The 19,297-nt window shown below is 48.8% G+C and overlaps 1 protein-coding gene across 1 annotated transcript in view; it reads right to left on the reverse strand.

Moving 5' to 3' along the window:
* The window catches only part of Macf1 (microtubule actin crosslinking factor 1), a 339,831-nt gene extending 329,693 nt beyond the window's left edge, over window positions 1-10,138 (reverse strand). The window contains exons 1-2 of the mRNA XM_037203340.1: window positions 10,017-10,138; window positions 5,472-5,745 (exon numbers count right to left, since the gene is read on the reverse strand). Of these exons, the coding sequence (XP_037059235.1) occupies window positions 5,472-5,691 (220 nt within the window). The 5' untranslated portion in view covers window positions 5,692-5,745; window positions 10,017-10,138. The remainder of the gene's footprint in view (window positions 1-5,471; window positions 5,746-10,016) is intronic.
* Between the last annotated feature and the right edge of the window lie 9,159 nt (window positions 10,139-19,297).

A 19,297-nucleotide genomic window follows, 5' to 3' on the forward strand; every position in this document is an offset into this window, starting at 1 on the left:
CCACACTAAGGGCAGTGATGGGCAGGTAAACCTGTTTGTCCAGACAGTTCTGATCCTCAGTCAGTGGTCCGTAGAAGCAGGTGTGACTGCCACCCTTGTACAGATAAAACTGAAGCTCCATGGGGTACTCATTTGGCCAGATTTCCTGACTCTGGATACAACTGTCTCCATAGCTCCATATACATGGCGGGGCCCTGTCTTTTTATTGAATGAATGAAAGAATGAATGAATGAATGAATGAATGAATGAATTTGCTGTCCTGGAGGAGAGATGCATGGACAAAAAGGAGGAGGAGATGCCCTTCCGTGAAGAGCGTGGCACCAGTGTTCTCAGGACTGTCTGCCCACGGCCAGAAAAGCAAGGTGGGACTCCCGATTATAACAAGGTCCATGTCTGGTGTGGACAGTGAACCTGGAAACAAAGAGCTTGAACATAAGATCGAGAAGGACTAGGAAGAGATGGATTTTTGGATGGGGGGAGGGAATCAGAGGTGGCTTCCTGGAGGAGGCTGTAATGGAGCAGCTACTGGGAATGGCTTAACGAATGAACAGCACTTTCTAGGATGCTGTCCTGCTGGTTAACCTGAGTTCCTGTGTGCAGCTTTCACAGTGTAACCGATTTCTTTCCATCCTCTCTCTCAGCTAGACTGGATTCCATGAAGAAAAGAACCACATCTCCAGCTATCTCTGAACATCAATGGCAAAAGCAAAAAAAAAAAAAAAAGGGGGGGGGGAGCATGAGAAGTGGTCGCAGAAAGACTGGGAGTCTGACGTCATAGGGAGAGCGCGTCTTGAAAAACAGAACAATGGGTGGTCTCCCGCAGGGCCACAGACGCTCACTTCAGCTTCCTAAATTGGCTCACTTTTCTAATTAACCAGAAAAGCATCATTTCCTCTCCTTCTTTCTCCCTGCTGTTGAAGGATGCTTTCCCCAACACACAGGGCCTCCTTGCTCTTCCTCTCCAGCCCTCCTTCCCACAGTGTGGCTCCCTGAGGACTAGGCCCCCTTAACTCAAACAGCATGGCATTTCCCTTCTCCTCTCCACTCTCCTCCTCCAGGCAGCCGCTGAGATTTACAGCTTGCCTGCCCTGCGGGTTTTCTTGTAGATTCTAATAAAATTTTCCTCGACCTTAAAATAAAATAGAACAAAGCTGGCCTTGGTGACACACACCTGAAAGCCATCTCTCGGTAGATAGAGGCAGAAAGATTAGAATTCAAAGTCAGCCTCTGCCACACGATTATTGAAGGGCAGCCTGGCCTATGTAAGACCCTGTCTCAAACAAAACAAAACAAAAACCAAGAAGGGCCTAAGGATGTGATGTTAGATGGATGAATGAATACCTAATGGATGGGCAGAAGGTGAATCCCTTTGCATCAACCCTGCCCTAGTCAAAACAAGACACTTGACAGGCATCTGCAAGAAACTAGTCACGCCGGGCGGTGGTGGCACACGCCTTGAAAGCAGCACTCCGGAGGCAGAGCCAGGTGGATCTCTGTGAGTTCGAGGCCAGCCTGGGCTACCAAGTGAGTTCCAGGAAAGGCGCAAAGCTATGCAGAGAAACCCTGTCTCAAAAAACCAAAAAAAAAAAAAAAAAAAAAAAAAAAAAAAAAAAACTAGTCACAACAGCTATACAAATCTGTATTGCAACAAATGTGAATGGTGCCCCCTAGAGTTGTGCAGTTGTAAAACCACATGATACCTCTCTGACCATTTTTTTCACCTATCCCCCACAGACCTCAAAGAATGGAGCTTTTGTTGTTGCTGTTTGGTTTGGTTTTGTTTTTCGAGACAGGGTGTCTCTGTGTAGCCCTGGCTGTCCTGGAACTCACTCTGTAGACCAGGCTGGCCTCAAACTCAAGAGATCCACCTGCCTTTGCCTCCTAAGTGCTGGGACTAAAGGCGTGCGCCATCACTGCCTGGCTTAAGTGCTCCCCATTTCTAGTCTACGGGGGTTGCATAGCTTGTTAAATAACCTCCGCAGCTCCCCCACTACGTGTCCGCCCTCAATGAGTAAGGATAGCCATTGTGTCTGCTATTCCCTTGAGACAGAATCGGGGAAGAAGCAACTAAAAGGTCTGGGTGTGGAGTTTAAGGGAGATGCTGAGGCAGACTATTGGTTCTCTCCGTTTTCGTCCCCACCTCTCCTTTTTCTACAGGCCAGGGTCTCAAGGCTGCTCCCAGCGGTGACTTAGAGATCACAGCCATCGACTGAAATTGTCACCTGCACTGGAGTCAGACTGGGCCAGATTGCCTAAGAAATAGGCAATCTATTGCCTATTGAGGACACTGGGAGTTACCTAGATCTGTGCCTGCCAATCCTGTGTGACTTCATTCAAGTCCCCAAGGCCCGGGGCCTTAGCCTAGCGTGCGTGCGTGCGTCCTGACTAGCTCACAGCCCTTGGAAAGGTCTGTGTAGACCCTAAAGCTCTCACAACGGACTCTTGGTACATTTCAAAGGGCGAGGCTCGGGGAGGTGAGGACAGGGCTGGCAAAGAGGGTGACAAAAGGCAAGAAAGGGGTGAGGGGAGGCAGAGGAGGGCTGGGTGGCGGCATCTGCGATCCCGGGGAGTATGCCTTGGGAAGCAGCTTTCTCAGCCCCGGCTTGCCTCTCTCCTCTGCAGTGGGTGACTGGCAGGGAGTTTCCATCAGGTGGGATCCTAAGACCTGCTCAAGACACTGCAAGGGGCTAGGGACTGGGAAGTCTCTACCCTTGAAGAGATCGATTCTGACAGCCCCCACTCAGCTTCATAATCCAAAACCTGGAGGAGGAGGAGAAAATGACACAGGACACAGCTGCTTCCAGTGTGAGGCTGACTGCACTTCCTCCCAGAAGGCAAATTCTGCAGTAGAGAGCTTCAGGGCACTCAGGGTCTCCCAGCACCCACATGTGGGAGTCTCTCCAGAGGCAAGGCTGCCTGTTTTGTTACTCTGGAGGAGCCCCCACAACATTCTAAAATCGCATGGAGACTGCAGCCAGACACTAAAGTAGCAGTCTCGCCCGACTCTGCTGCCTCTCTTCTCTCCTGCTAAGGAAACACACCCAACTGCATCACGGTTATTTTTAACCACGGCAGTTTCCCCATCTCCAGCCTCATTGGTCCAGCCCCCCTCTCCAAGACAGTCTTTGGTGGTGTCAGGATGCAAAGATCAGCAGGATACCTAAAGCAAAACACCACAGGCCAGCCCAACACCCACCCTGAGGGCCTTTGCCTGAACCCCCTTGACTTATTGCCTAGACCAGAATCTTAAACAGCAGGGCCTTCTCGGAGAAGACTGGAGGGAGAAACTGTCACAAAGCCATCGAGAACTCTGTGTGAGTGACAAGGATGGGCTAGAAAATATAAGGAAGGCAAAACAATGCATCCACTCCGACTTCGGGAGGATGAGAGATCTGTGACTCAGCGGCCTCTGAGTTATGTCCCTTCAAGGCTAGGGGCAAGGAAACCCTTCCTGCCTCCCAGGGCCTGCTCCATTGTTACTACCTGATGTTTCAGGACCAAGACTCTGGAGAAGGACTGACTTCCTCTAAAGGTTGCCTTTTGCCCACCAGCCGGTCAAACAGCAGCTTGCCTGCCACGCCTCTTTGCTGTCGGCTCCTCCAGAGCTCACACCTGCATCTTTCCTGACCCATGAGGAGTCCACACAATCCTCTCCCTTCTGACTTCCCATCACCGCCCACTGCCTGTTCCTGGTTACAATCTGCCACACGTTAGCCTCTAAATACTTCTTCACTCCTTTGGTCGGTCACTCCTTACTTGATGATCTCTGGCAAGCACAGGGCCCCTGTGTAAGTCACTGAAGGTCAGCACATAAAAGCAGTCACAGCACTGAATTGCTCACAGTTGTGAGGGAGTGATGGCTGGCTCCCTGTGGGTTAACTGCTCTGCTGTGCAGGGAACGGGAGGAGAGAGAAGCATGAATATCAGAGTGGAGGAGGAGACTCTGGGTACCACTGGGGACATTAGGACTAGAAGGGCTGATAATTAAGAGAGGAGGAGGAGGAAGGGCCAGCATCTTGCAGAGAAGAAAATTAAAGCCTAGAAGTGTGATCCCACAAGCTGCATACCTTGAAGGGCGAGCTACTGCGCAGTGCTGTGGGAATGGGGGTGGGGCCAACTAGTGCAGCAGAAGAGATAGAGTGGGGCCTGGTTTGGGGGGTGGGTCCTTATAATGAATCCTTTATTTCACTGGCAATGAGGAGCCAGAGGTGGCTTATAAGCAGCTGGGTGATGGGAGCAGGTTTGCCCTTTAGACTAAAATACTCTGACTCCTGTGGAAGAAGGAGGAAAAGGCTGAGGGAATCAGAGCCAGCAGGTTGACCAGAAGGTCCGGGTAAGAGGCAGTGAGTGCAGAGACGGAGGCAGGTGTGTTATCTGACACACAAAGCAGGCGGCAGAACAGACCTTGGCAAGGGATGGAAAGCTGATGACGTCACTGAGTGAGCTGCAGCGCTTCTCTGTCTTTCTACCTGCTGGGGGACATCAGAGTCTGCTGAGGTGCTGAGCGCTCATCCGGGAGACAGCTCGGGATGCCTCCAGTCAAGTCAAAACTTAGCCCGAGAGCTGGAGAGAGGGCTCAGCAGTTGAGAGCACTGGCTTGCAGAGGACCCGGGTTCGGTTCTAGGCACCCACACTCTCAACCACTGCTGCTTGGAAAAGGCAAACAGGAACCTCCTGACTAGAGGCAGCAGCTGGTAGCCCTCACACCGAGATACTGAAGAATCTACGCACAACCTTCAAAAAGTAATATGAGTAAAGTCGCCTTCTCCAGAGACTTCCTTATAAGGAAATAACATAAAAGAAATCAAAAGTTTTTCTTCCTAACCATGATCATTATAGCACTGTCTAGACTATGATAGCAGAACAGTGAGAAAAGAATAGGACTTAGAAAAACCATGAAATACACACAGCCTTTAAAAATAACTATAAAGTCGGAGCCCCCGCCTCTCAGCCCAGCACTTAGGAGACAGAGGCAGGAGGATCTCTGTGATTCTGAGGCTAGCCTGCTCTACACAGCAAGTTGCAGGACAGTCAGGGCTACATAGTGAGACCCTGTCTTGGAAAAATAAAAATAAATGTCAAAATAACCATAAAATCTGAAATGGAAATCAGAAGATCTTTTTAAGGGTAAATGAAGAATCAAATCCACACTGGAACATAGGCCGGGAAGGTAACTATTATATACATAAAATACAACTGAGTGGGGAAAACCCAGGGGAAAGGTACAGAAATGAGAATGAACTTCATTCAGCACGGGGATGGCAGGTTTTGTTTTTTTCTTCAGGTTTTTCTTGAACGTTCTTTCATCATTTTTGCAATAATAATAGTCATCATAAGAACAAATTAGATTCCAGCTGACTTGGCCCTGAGGACCTCTCAGCTCCCCACCAAGCCCGTGCATGCCAGCCCACTCACTCTTCCCTCAACTCCACAGCACCCAGCTAGAAAAGGCTGCTGGAGTTCTCTCTTACCAGCGACTCTGACCACAGCACGCTCTGCAGGGTCCAGCACCGAATCCTGGCTTTTCCGCTTCTTCTGCTCATGCAGAGGCAGATTCCAGGGCAAGGTGTCCCCAGGGGGACAGGGAGACAGGCTCCCTGACCGCTCACTCCGGTAAGACCGCTCGCTCCGACATGACCTCTCGCTCCGACAGGACCGCTCACTGAGCGTCTCTTCGTCTGAGGAAGACATGGTGGGCACGCAGGGGCGGCTTCAGGAAGGACTGGATGTCCCGGGAGAAGGGATCTGGAGGAGAGAGGGAAGAATGTGACCACAATGAAAGGCTCACATAAGGAACACTGAGACTTGGATCGCAACTCCTGGTCCTGCTACTGACTTGATCTCTTTGCTACCTGAACCTCAGTTTCTTCATTTATAAAATGGAATAACACAGCTAGCCGTGGTGGCCCTAATCCCAGCAGAGGCCAGCCTGGGCTACAGAGTGAGTTCCAGGACAGCCAGGGCTACACAGGGAAACCTTGTCTTAAAAACAGAAAACAAAACAGCTGGGTGGTGGTGGCGCAGGCCTTTAATCCCAGCACTAGGGAGGCAGAGCCAGGCGGATCTCTGTGAGTTCGAGGCCAGCCTGGTCTACAGAATGAGATCCAGGACAGGCATCAAAGCTACACAGAGAAACCCTGTCTCAAAAAACCAAACCAAACCAAAACAGAAATAGCACATGCCAAGACTAATTCATGGGGCTTATATCTATCTATCTATCTATCTATCTATCTATCTATCTATCTATCTGCCTATTTATCTATACATAGAAAACAAAACAAAACAAAATGCCAGGCATGGTGGCTCATGCCTATAATCCCAGTGCTTGAGAAACAGCTGGGGGGAGGGTTGGAGACTCAGTGGTTAATAGCACTGGCTACCCTTCCAGAGGTCCTGAGTTCTATTCTCAGAACCAAACTAGGATCTGATGACCTCTTCTGGCTCTGCAGTCACTAGGCATGCTCCTGGTACACAGACATGCATGCAGCAGCTATAACATTCACAGCTATAACATTCACAGCATAAATTAATAATATTTTTTTTTTTTTTTTTCAAGACAGGGTTTTTTTTTTTTTTTTTTTTTTTTTGTTTGTTTTTGTGTGTGTGTGTAGTCCTGGCTGTCCTGGAACTCACTCTGTAGAACAATCTGACCTCAAACTCAGAGATCTCTGCCTCCCTAGTGCTGGGATTAAAGGCATGTGCCACCACCACCCAGCAGTAACAATGTTTTTAAAGATGAAAAGAAAAGAAAGAAAGAAGGAAGAGAGAGAGGAAGGAAGGAAGGAGAGGAAGGAAGGAAGGAAGGAAGAAGGAAGGAAGAAAGGAAGGAAGGAAAGAGGAGCCCCACAAGTAGTTTAAGGTTAGTCTACATTTGAGTACCAGGTCAGCCTGGGATACAGAGAGGAAGTCTGTCAAAAGAAAGAGAGATGTATAAGTTTCCTTCCCTACCCCCCAATGCTGAGGATTGAGCCTAAGGCCTTGCACATGTTAGGCAAGCACTGTATTGACAGGTTACAACCCTGGCCCCAAATACTTATAAATCATAAACACCATGTGGCTAGATATGACATGCACACCTGTAATCCCAGCACTCAGGAGGCTGAGGCAGGAAGACTGTGAGGTCAGTGTCTTCTAGGCTATGTTCGGAGACCCTGCCACAAACAAACAAACTTGGGCTATAGAGAGAAATGGTTAAGAAAGCATTCTGGGGGCTGGAGAGATGGCTCAGTGGTTAAGAGCACTGGCTGCTATTCCAGAGGACTCAGGTTCAATTCCCAGCACCCACATGGAAGCTCACAACTGTCTGTAACTCCAGTTCCAAGAGATCTGACACCCTCATACCAATGCACACAAAATAAAATTAAATAAGAAAAAGAAAGAAAGGAAGGAAGGAAGGAAGGAAGAAGAGAAGGAAGGAAGAGAGAAAGCTGCTCTTGTAGGAGACCCGACTTTGGTTCCCAGTACCCACAGCAGGTAGTTTACAACTACTCATAACTCTAGCTCCAGGGACCTGACGCTCTCCTCTGGTCTCTTCAGATACCCGCCTCATGTGCACATATCCACAGACAACACATGCACACAGAATTAAAAATAAAATTTTAGCCAAGCATGGTAAAACATGCCTGTAATCCCAGGATGCAGAGGCAGGCAGATCTCTGTGAGTTCAAGGCTAGCCTGGTCTATGTGGCAAGTTCCAGTCAGCCATGGCTAGTGTCTAAAACCAAACAAAAATATTGTGTGAATGTGAGTTTCTATTGCTAATAGCCAAGTAAAAAGATCCTAGTTCAAATTCTACTCCATTATTCATTAGCTGTATGACTCTGAAGAAGCAAGCCATTTAATCTTGTTACCTTGGACATTCTCATCTATAAAAAAGGGGTCGATGCTACCATCTAACCTCATGGCATTGTTTGCAAGAACTAAATAATATCCTTTCATTTGATGTCAGGTACCCAGGAAGCACTCAATACAGAATCTATTATTACATTCCCCTTCTTACCTCCCAGGAATGCTGTAAGGATAAAATGGGACAACAGATGGGAAGGATTTTCAAAAAGCTAATGCAGAAGCTCAGCAGCAGGAATGAAGGGAAACATGAGCTAGACTAGGTGGAGATTCCTGACTTCTCAGCACACAGACTGGACACAGCACTAACCCTGAAGCAAGATAGACCTGCCTGTAAATTCTAGTTCCGTCACTTACGATAGGTGAGATCAGGGGCAAGTCATTCTACCTCCTGGAGACTCAGTTTCATCATCCCCACAGTGGGGGAGGGGCAGTACTTCTCCTTCGAGGATATTTTAAGGACACCGTGAAATGGGAATGTAAACGTAGCTGGTACCATGTATGTCACACCGCAAGCTTTAGATAAAATATTCATTGGCTCATTCCAAGGGCTGTGTGGGAATACATCACACAGCATGGGGGCAGGGATGATGGTAAGGACCATGAGTTTTTCTGGTCAGTTTAGCTAGTGGAGGGAGAAGAGGGCAAACACAATCGTTCCAAACCAGCTGGGCTCCACCAGCCAGACTGGGCAGCCTTCCCTCAGCCAGGCCCAGCTCACTGCCCAGAACCATCTGCTACACATGGCCCACCACCCCAAGGGCTCTCCGAGCCAAGATGATGCATGCCTTCAGCTGTCCGCCTTCCTGTAAGGATCCAGATCCGGCTCAGGTACATAGTTCTGTTTGGGCTCCAGGGAGCGGGGGATGGCAAAAGCTGTCAACTTTTGCTTACAGGGGAATATCTGCACACAGGGCTATGCAAAGCAGGGAAGTGGCCTAAATGCCTGGGTCTCTGGGCACAGCTCCTCCTAGATTCGGGGAATCTCAGCTTAGAAGCAGCAAGAGGCAGAGACACTCTCCTGGATCACTGACATCTCCCCCAGAACACAGAACTCAGATAACAAAAGAACATCCCACCGTGCAAGGGTTTTCTATGAAGCCCAGGGCAGACAGAACAGCCCTGCCAGGGCATTCCTGTGTCAGCAGTGTGAGTCTCTTCCCATGGAACAGCAAGACCCTCTCTTACCATCGAAAGAGTTGAAAAGATCCAAGGGCTGGCACAGCTTTGCCCTTTATCGTAGCACTGACCTCAGCCTCACCATTGCCTTCTCGTACCTACCTCCCACCTCTTTCGCCCTGTCGGGTGCTGAGGTGACAGCCCCAACCTCTAGGAAACTCAGGCTGTGCAGCCATCCAGCCCCCAGTTCTGGACAGGAAACTGTCCCTCCGCTCAGACCACCTGCTTTATTCTAGAGCCGCCCATTCCCCTCCTAGACGCCCATTTTTACTACAAAGGCCCTCAAAAGCAAGGCCTCCTCCGTGGGAAGCCGGGCCCTCCTCGGCTCTACCCGGGTGGGTGACAGTCTTCGACCTCTCACACACACTCACACCTGTGTGACCTCCGGGCTTCCGCCCTGCTCCTCACTCATTCCATCCATCCCGGGCTGGCAGGAACCCGCGCCCGCACCCCCAATGCATCTCGAAGGTCCCCAGGCCACCTGGGTCGGCTACCGACATCTGACCGGGCACCGACAGGCTGCTGCCCTCCCCACCTCGCCTCCACCCCCACGGCGGGGGGGGGAGGGGCGCTCCCGGGAGTCGGTGGCGGCGCGGGTGGGTCCGCGTGCCCGCCGCGCGCGTGGCTGACAAAGAGCGGGGACGCGTGACCGAGGATCGGCAGGGCGTCGGTGCCATCGGCCGATCTCGGGAACCCGGAGGCGAGTTTCCCTGCCCAGCCTTGCAGGCTCCTGCAGGTCCCTGTCGTGTGGCCCATTTTTCCCAGAAACACGCCTCCCTTTGGCCCGGGCAGCGGCCGCCCGAGGGAACCCCGGGCTCCGCGCGCTCCGCACTCGCCGCGCTGCAGGTGCGAGGCCCGCACGGCCGCGGTGCCCGTGCCTGTCAACCCGCATGCCAGTCGCTCCGGAGCTGGGGTGCGGCAGCCCCGCTCCCAGCACCGCCGCGCAGCCGGCGGAGGAGCCGGGAGCCCCCCGAGCCCGCCGCGCGCCTTACCGTGTGAGCGCGAGGAGGAGGCCGGCGGGCGGCTGCGGCGCGGCGGAGGGGAGCGGCTCCCACAATGGCCGAGCTCGCGGCGCCGAGCCCCCCGCCCCCCGCGCCCTAGCGGCGGCGGCTGAAGCGGAGCCCGCGCAGCCGCCCAACCCGCTCCCCACCCCCGGCGCCGGCCCCGCCCGCCCGCTCGCCGCGCTCTCCGCCCTGCACCCCGCCCGCCGCGCCCTGCGGGTCTGCGGCCCCGAGCCCCTCCGCACTGACCCCGCGTCCTCTCGCAGGCCTTCCCCTCTCCACGGCACCGGGGCCCGCGGGGCCGATTCGCACCCCTCACTCCCCGCCCTCGGCGCGACCGACCTCTCCGCCCCCCGGCCCGGGGCCGCTCGCTGACCCTGGCCCGCCCCTTGGAGCTCTTCTCGGCCAGTCCCAGATTGACTCTCCCAAGCTCGGGCTCTCTGCCCGGCCCGGCCCGGCCCCGGATTCTGGAATAACCCCCGTCTGCCCTCCTGCACACTTCCTCTAAAACCACATTCTATCATCACTCCTAGGGCTCGTCTGGGAGAAGGCCCTGGGGGAACTGAGTCCAGAAGGGACCAGGAGGCTCCATTTCCCCGAGGGGTAAAGGGAAGAGGGGAACCAGGCCCCCCGAGAAGAGAATCCAGTCTCTTGATTGATTAGAGGCACTAACAGGCAGAGCCTTGCTTGGAAGAAGCTTCTTCCACTGATAAGACGTTTACTGAGCTCCTTCTGCATGCATGAGCTAGCGATGTAAGCACAGCTTCTAGCCTCTGTGGTGCAAGATAGTTGAATGTCTCCAGACTGTTTCTGCGTAGAAATAGCCCACCATATACGTATGTCTTCTGGTTACTGTGCAAAGTGCTTTACCTGGTTGATGACAGACATAGATTTATCATTCATTCATTCATTTATTCATTCATTCATTCAACATCTACACACTAGTTACTGAAGATACATAAATAAGGAGGATGCATCTAATACTCACCCACGGGCCCCAATGGGTCCAGTCCAGCAGGTAAAACAAAGATCATAAGGCATCCCAAAAGACAGTATTATGGTTTTTCACTTATGAATGCAAAACTAAAATCAGATGATTTACTCAAAGGTCCTCCAGGGAGGTAAAGGCCGAGGATCACAAGTTCATCAAAGCCAACAGAAACTTTGCCAGAAAAATCAAGCCACAAAAAGACACAGAGGTGGAGGAGGAGAATCAAGGATCAGGAGTTCAAGGTCTACATACATACATACATACATATATACATACATACAAACATACATAAGATCCTGGCTCAAAGAAAAACCAAACCTCAAACAAAGAAGCCACAGCATATTGTAAATGCTAACTATACATAACTTTAATAAATTCCAAATAATTTAAAATTTTTATTACATTGTGTATGTATGTGTGAGTGCACATGTATGCCATGGCTCACAGTGTGGAGGTTCAAAGACAGCCTGGGGGAGTTGGTTCTCTTCTATCATGCGGCTGGCTCTCAGAGACCAAGTTGAGGTTCTCGGGCTTAGCTGAAAATACCTTTACCTGCTGAGCCAATTCACTAACCCTAAAAATACATTTAAAAAAATGCATGATGTGGTGATCTATAAGAGTCTGGGGCTGGAGAATTACTATAAATTCAAGACTAGCCTGGGCTACAAAGTGAATTCCAGGCCAGCCTGAGCTACATTTTAAGAATTTGTCTATGGGCTGGAGAGATGGCTCAGAGGTTAAGAGCACTGCTTGGTCTTCCAAAGGTCCTGAGTTCAATTCCCAGCAACCACATGGTGGCTCACAACCATCTGTAATGAGATCTGGTGCCCTCTTCTGGCCTGCAGGGATACGTGCAGACAGAACACTGTATACATAATAAATAAATAAATAAATAAATAAATCTTGAGAGAGAGAGAGAGAGAGAGAGAGAGAGAGAGAGAGAGAATTTGTCTATAGCTGGGCAGTGGTGCACACGTTTTTAATCCTAGCACTCGGGAGGTGGATCTTTGTGGGTTCGAGGCCAAGCCTGGTCTATAGAACGAGTTCCAGGACAGCCAAGGCTACACAGTAAAACTCTGTCTCAAAAACAAAAAACCAACAGGCAAATAAACAAGCAATGCCCCTCTCCCCAAAGAACTTGTCTATAAACAAATATAAGAAATAAAGTTCCTGATTCAGAGCATGATCCTGCATCTGTGCATATACAAGCAGCACCACACGGACTCAGTGAGTTTAAAACAGAGAACATCAGAGATAAAAAAGCAAGGGTTGGGGATTTAGCTCAGTGGTAGAGCACTTGCCTAGCAAGCACAAGGCCCTGGGTTCAGTCCTCAGCTCCGGAAGAAAAAAAAAACAAAGGTAAAAAGCAGCTGGACCCAGGGTCAGTTCCCTGGCAGCTCACAACCAGTTATTGGAGATTCCAGTTCCAGGGGATCTGATTTCACTGAGCACATACATACGTCATGAATATAAAATGAGATAAATAAATCTAAAAAGAAGAAATTAAAAACAGAACACATGAAATTGGGAAGGGAAAGTGGGGGGGAGCAGGAGAGGAAGCAGAAGGGAGGGAATGGGGGTGGATTTGATCAAGACACATCATGATCATATGCATATATGAAGTTCTTTCCATGAAATTTAACTATTACTATAGTCAATAATATCCAAAATAAACATCAGATTGTATTTAGATCATAAAATAACAATAAAAGTCCTATGAGGCACAGAAGCATCACAAGTTGAAAAGTCATTTTCAATTTAGAAACAAGTGTAACGCCAGGTGGTTGTAGCACATGCCTTTAATCCCAGCACTTGGAAGGCAGAGTCAGGTGGCTCTCTGTGAGTTTGAGGCCAGCCTGGGCTACAGAGAGAGATCCAGGACAGGCACCAAAGCTACACGGAGAAACCACGTCTTGAAAGAAAAAAAAAGAAAAAGAAAAGAAAAATGAATTTCACAATGCTTGCCCAGTGAGATAGGACTGTGAGCACCAAGGAGGTTGGTTGGGCAAGCTGAAACATAGGAAGAGCATGGGGAAACAATTTCCACAGGGGCAGAGAGCTGTGGGCAGGGTCTCCACAGAGAGGGCCCACTTCGAGGCTCAAGAGGAGAGCTGTCAGAAACCTGAAAGCTCAGCTTGCCTGGCTAGAGGACATCTAAAGGTTTTCCTCTTTCCAGCCCTCAGTGACCTTCCCAAATCTGACCACTAGTCCAACCCTGAATTATGCATGTTGCAGGCTGCCAGAAGGTGGAGCTTCCGGAACCTTCTGGATTCAGGACATTCAGCTGTGAATCCCCAGGGCTATGTCACTAGCTCCAACAGTACTACCATGGGAATGAGGCACTGGTGAGATCTGCCAAGATTTTTTTGCAGCTGGCAGTAGGCCAATGACCTTGGGCTACTGGACTCCAATTCATTTCAGCAATCTTTTGTTGAGGAATACTATGTGCTGGGGAGGGTTGGAGGCTGTTTTGGGAACACAGAAGTGAATCCAGTAGGGTCCTTGTCCTTGAGAAGGTGCCTCGGGACACCTCTACAGAGGTGGGCAGACACTTGAAAATGACTGTCTTCCAGAAGGCCTCCATTGCTCCCTTCCACCACATCCCATTTCCAAGCAGGGCACTGCTGATTCTCTCCAGGGGGCTTGGAATCCTACAGCCCAAACAGCCTAAGCTGGATCCTCTGGGGGGCTTGGAGGCACCCAGAACAGCTTCTTACTAACATGACAATTGGGAGTCCTGACTTAGTCCTGCAACTTGGGCCGCAGCATTCCATTCACACTTGGAACATGACATCCACTCCACAAAAGTAGTCAAACCCTCACTAGGGCCAGGCACTGAGCTTTGTGCCAGTGCCAAAATAAATAAAAAAAAAAATAAATAAATAAATAAATAAATAAATAAATAAATAAAACAAAATCAGACAGTGAAGGCTCACACAGTCAGGTTTCGAGTTTGAGGACAGACAGAGCCATTAAGTGAAACTCCTATCTATAAATGAATGAATGAATGAATGAATGAACGAGACATGCACAGCCCATTCTTAAGCTACTTCCAATTTGAGAGCAAAGAGTGGTAAATGGGAGGCTACACGTCTGCTTCATTTCTGCTGAGACAGAGGAGTGTAGGGGGACCCCAAGAAGAGTTACAGACAGCAAAGGGACTCTCCCAAGATTTCACCAGGCTTGCCTTCCTCTCCTCTCCCCTCCTTTCCTTCTTTCCTTTCTTTGTTTTTCGAGGCTGGCCTCAAATGCACTATGTATTGGAGCAGTGTTCTCAACCTATGGGTCGAGACCCCTTTGGGGGTCAAATGATCCTATCACAGGAGCCGCCTAAGACCATCAGAAAACACAGATATATTTACACTATGATTCATAACAGTAGTGAAACTGCAGTTAAGACACAGCAACAATGGGGGCTGGGGATTTAGCTCAGTGGTAGAGCGCTTGCCTAGCAAGCGCAAGGCTCTGGGTTCGGTCCTCGGCTCTGAAAAAAAAAGACATAGCAACAAAAATAAATTTATGGTTGGGGGTCACCACACCATGAGGAACTGTATTAAAGGGTCACAGCATTAGGAAGGTTGAGAACCACTGTATTAGAGGACGACCTTGAACTCTTGATTCTCTTGTCTCCTCCTCTCAAGGCTTGGATGGCAGGCACACACCTCTGTGCCCAGATTTCTTTTGTTATTGTTATTAGCTTTTTGTTGTTGTTCTTGTTGGGTTTGTTTGTTTTTTGAGACAGGGTCTCTCTGAGTATTCTTAGCTGTCCTGGAACTCCATATATAGACCAGGTGGAACTTGAACTCACAGAGATCCTCCTGCCTCTGCCTTCTGAGTGCTGGGACTAAAGACATGAGCCACCTCACCCAGCCTTTGTTCTTGTTCTTGATGGTAGTGGTGTTTGGTGGTATTTGGGGATCAAACCCAGAGCCTTGCTCGCTAAGGTACTAAGCAAGTACTCTACCACAGCTACCTCCCTATCCTGATTCTTCCCATATATATAATGATGCCACTCAGATTCGGGTCACATCTGTATTTCCAGATGTCACCTTTCCTTCTGGCACTAGACCCCTACTCACTAGACCCCTGCCTGCTTGACACCCCTCACCCCACTGGGATGGCTGATAAAGGACACAATAGAGAGAAATGCTGGAAAGACTGAATTCCAGTGGTGAGGTTCCCAAAGAGGCACTCAGGGCTGCCTTGAAAGTGGAGAAAGGCTGGGTATCAGGTTGGCAGGCACAGAGGTGGCTGGGGCAGGCTCTGCCACCTTGTTCTAGGCTTCTAGAGTCCCTGTCCTTTTGTCGCCTGGGTTGCTGAGCCCCATGAGTGCTGCTTGAGATCCAGAGATGATAGTATATGCTGTCGTCCTAGTACTCTGGGAGCAGAAGAATCAAGAGTTCAAGGCTAGCCTCAGCTGTATAGCATATTTGAGGCCGGCCTAGGAAACCTGTCTCTAAAAGCATCCCACACCAAGAACAAAAGCCTGTGGAGGAAGGACCTGAGCCTACTTGGTCTCTGTTTTACTCTTGTTTCCAAGAATGTGTTCAGTAAATATTCCTCAATTGAATGGATGAATGAATGAATGAATGAGTTCATTATAGCCTCTGAGAAGGTGATCAACACCATGACAGTGAAAGCTGTAGAATCAGGCACAATAACAAAAGATGGACCAAATGTGTGGAACTAACTAACCCATAGCTAGGCTTGATTGTATTAAATAGAGAAAACACCCAAGTCCCCTGTGATGGTAAAGCTGTGACCCTGACCGAATCTAGAGTCACCTAGAGGACAAGCCTCTGGGCATATGTGAGAGGAAAAGACTGAAAAGACTGCATCAGATGTCAGTGCTGGAGTCTCTAGACTGGCTTCATTGAGGTAGGAGGATCCAGCTCAAAAGAGGGAGGCACGGTTCTGTGTACTGCGGCGGTGGTCCTAGAGTAAATAAAAAGGAGAGCATGCAGATACAATGTAACTAGCTGTCTCACTCTTGCCGAGCTGCCCTCGGACCTTGAGGGACAATAGTTCAAACTGAGCTAAACTAAACCCTTTGTGCCTTTGTTGCTCTGGTCAGATACTGAGTTGCAGAAAGGAGGAAAGTAACTAAGCATCTCAGATCCCGGTTCTCCTTTAAACAGGCCACTCCTCCAGAGGTAATTTACAACTAGGCATCAGCCTATTCAAGATGTCTCTGTCCTTGTGCCTCCCTCCATTCACCCCTTGCTTCTGAGACAGGGTCCAGTTACACTGCCTAGGCTGACCCCAAACTCACAATCCTCCTGCCTCAAGATACTGAATGCTAGGATTACCAGCGTGCCTTATCAGGCCCAGCTTCTACATGCATTTTCATAGATGTTATTGTATCTTTAGGCTTTATATCTAGAATGGTCTTTAGCTGTTTCAAACAGTATATTGGATATGGAATCACAAAACTTGGGGTGGAAAAGGCTCTTATTCAAGTATTGTACCCACTGTCAATTTACAAACTTTTTTTTTTTTTTGAGACAGGGTTTCTTTGGGTAACAGCCCTGGCTAACCTGGAACTCTCTTTGTAGATCAGACTGGCCTCGAACTCACAGTGATCCAACTGCCTCTGCCTCTCGAGTGCTGGGATTAAAGGTGTGTGTCACCATGCCCAGCCAATTTACTAACTTCTTAAATATGAACTGCTCCTTAATATTTTATATATTTATTTATTTGATTTTTCAAGACAGGGTTTCTTTGTGTAGCCCTGGCTGTCTTGAAACTTACTCTGTAGACCAGGTTGGCCTCAAACTCACAGAGATCTTCTTGTCTCTGCCTCCCTAGTACAGGTATTAAATGTGTTTGCCACAACCTCCTGGCTCATATTTGATTTATTTTTAAAAAGCTTTTATTTATTTATTTATTTTCAATGTGTATGAGTGTTTTGTCTGCATGTATGTATGTGCACCATGTGCATGCAGTATCCTCAGAGGCCAGAAGAGGGCGTCAGGTGCCCTGGGACTGGAGTTCCCATGTCGGTGCTAGGAGTAGAACATGGATCCTCTTGAAGAGCAGCCAGTGCTCTTAACGGATGAGCCATCTCTCAAATTTCTTTAGCTATATGTTTTCTTGAGCAAAGGATATTACTTATTATTCAGCAGCAGCAAGGAATGGTTGACTGGCTTCTGGGCTTAATGAACTCTCAGGACGAGGAGAGTTGGAATGACATAAAAAGCTCTGCCCTTTAGCTCACAGTCTCATAGAAAACAGGATATAAGAGAAATAATGACCCACGTGATGCAAAGCCCTTGTTTCCTCTGGTCCAGACTTCCAACACTGATGTCCTGGAGTGATTTCACTCCTGGATGATGAGGCTGCAGTCTGTGGTTGGCTGGTTTTATGTGCTTACTCGAGTCTACAGCCACTTGTAGTGGCCTGAAAAACGTCAGCAAAATACTATCTAGATTATTCCAGTAGGCTGCAGGCCAGACTCCATCCCTCAGCTGCAACCCTAGGGATACCTTTGTGTGACAAACATTTACACACATCCATTCCATATCGGATGTTGGTGAGGCAATGCGAGCCTTGCATGGAAGCACTCAGTGATATATGATATTTTTAAGATTTTGAATAGCAAAGGATACAATATTCCAGTCTTGGGCTGGGAAAACTCAGGTTGATGTTCTCCACAAACTTTGGTTGCTGGTGTTTTTTAACTTAAAAATTCAACTTTACTGAAGTAAATTGGGATGGACAAGGTGGGGTATATCTGTAACCCTAGCATTTAGGAATCCAAAGCAGGAGAATCACAAGTTCAAGGCCAGTCTGGCTACATAGTGAGGCCTGGCCCTCAGTATCCTGGGACTGGAGAGATGGCTCAGTAGTTAAAAGCACTCGTTGCCCTTCCAGAGAACCTTGGTTCAGTTCCCAGCACCCACACAGTGGCTTACAACCCTCTGTAACTCCAGTTCCAAGAGATCCAATACCCTCTTCTGGCTTCTGCAGGCACCAGGCACACAAGACATACAGACATACATGCAGATAAAACACTCATCCACATAAAAATACAAGTCTTTATTTAAAATAATAAAAAAAAAATGACAAAAGTACCCAAGTGAAAGGTCTGATTAGATGAATTTTGAGAACAGTAGTCACAACATAATCACTACTCCAGTCAAAACATTTATCACTTTATTCCCCCATGTTGGTTAACTTATTCTTAGCTTTTTATTTTGAAGTAATTTTAAATTTTTAGGAAGTTACAATGAGAGCCAGTGACCCCATGCACTCATCCATTTCCTCGGTGGTTGCATCTGACCATTTTTGCAGTACAGAGTGGAGATACACTTCTATGTCATTTTATCATATTTGGATTCTTACAACCATCGAAGTCAGCACTGCAGAGCACCAGAACAGAGGAGCTCACCAGGTCCCTTCCTTCCCTGAGGGTTTCTAGACAGTTAAAGGTCACCTGGGGACTGGGCATAGTGACACATGCCTTTGATCCCAGCACTCTGGAGGCAGAAGAGACAGGAGGATCTCTATGAGTTCAAGGCCAGCCTGAAACTCACTATGTAGTGATGCAGACCAGGTTGGCCTTGAACTCACAGAGATCCGCCTGCCTCTGCCTCCCAAGAGCTGGGATTAAAGGCTTATGACACTGTAGCTGGTTCTTGGGACAAGGTCTCACTGTATTATTGGCGAAATTATTAAGGCCACTCCATGTAGTTAAAAGGGAGGTTTATTTAGTGGCGTAACTTACAAATGAAGGGATAGGTAGGTCGCAGGGTCTGGGAAAGACGCATCGCAGTCCAGCGGTGTTCTCTGGAGAACTCGGCTCCGTCTACCTCCAGCATCCAGGCTCCAGGAACCAAGAGAAGGCAGTGCATCCGGATCTCAGGTCTTCAGGGTCCTCTCTTGGCCCCGCCTTGTAGGCGTGACAGTTACCAAAGCCTCAATGGGGGTTGGAACTTCCAGATCAAAGCTGGAATGGCTACCCACTACACTGTATGTAACCCAGGCTGGCCTCAAACTTGTGATCCTGGTCCCGCCTCTCAAAGCTCTGAGATTCAAGTATGCGCCACCACCTCCATCCTTTTGAGATGTTTTTTTTTTCCACTCAACCCTTCAGATTCAGCTTGCAACTATTTAATCTGCTCCTTTTTATGGCTGAGTAAGTATCCCAAAGTGTATTTGTGTTTTAGAACTTCCCTGATAAGTTATCACAGACTTGATGGCTTAAATGAATAGATATTTATTCTCGTGCAGTTCTGGAGGCCAGAAGTTTGAAAATTGAGGTGGCAGCAGGCTGTGTAAG

The sequence above is a fragment of the Peromyscus leucopus genome, chromosome 2 (genome assembly GCF_004664715.2).
Source record: "Peromyscus leucopus breed LL Stock chromosome 2, UCI_PerLeu_2.1, whole genome shotgun sequence".
Classification (NCBI taxonomy): Eukaryota; Metazoa; Chordata; class Mammalia; order Rodentia; family Cricetidae; genus Peromyscus; species Peromyscus leucopus.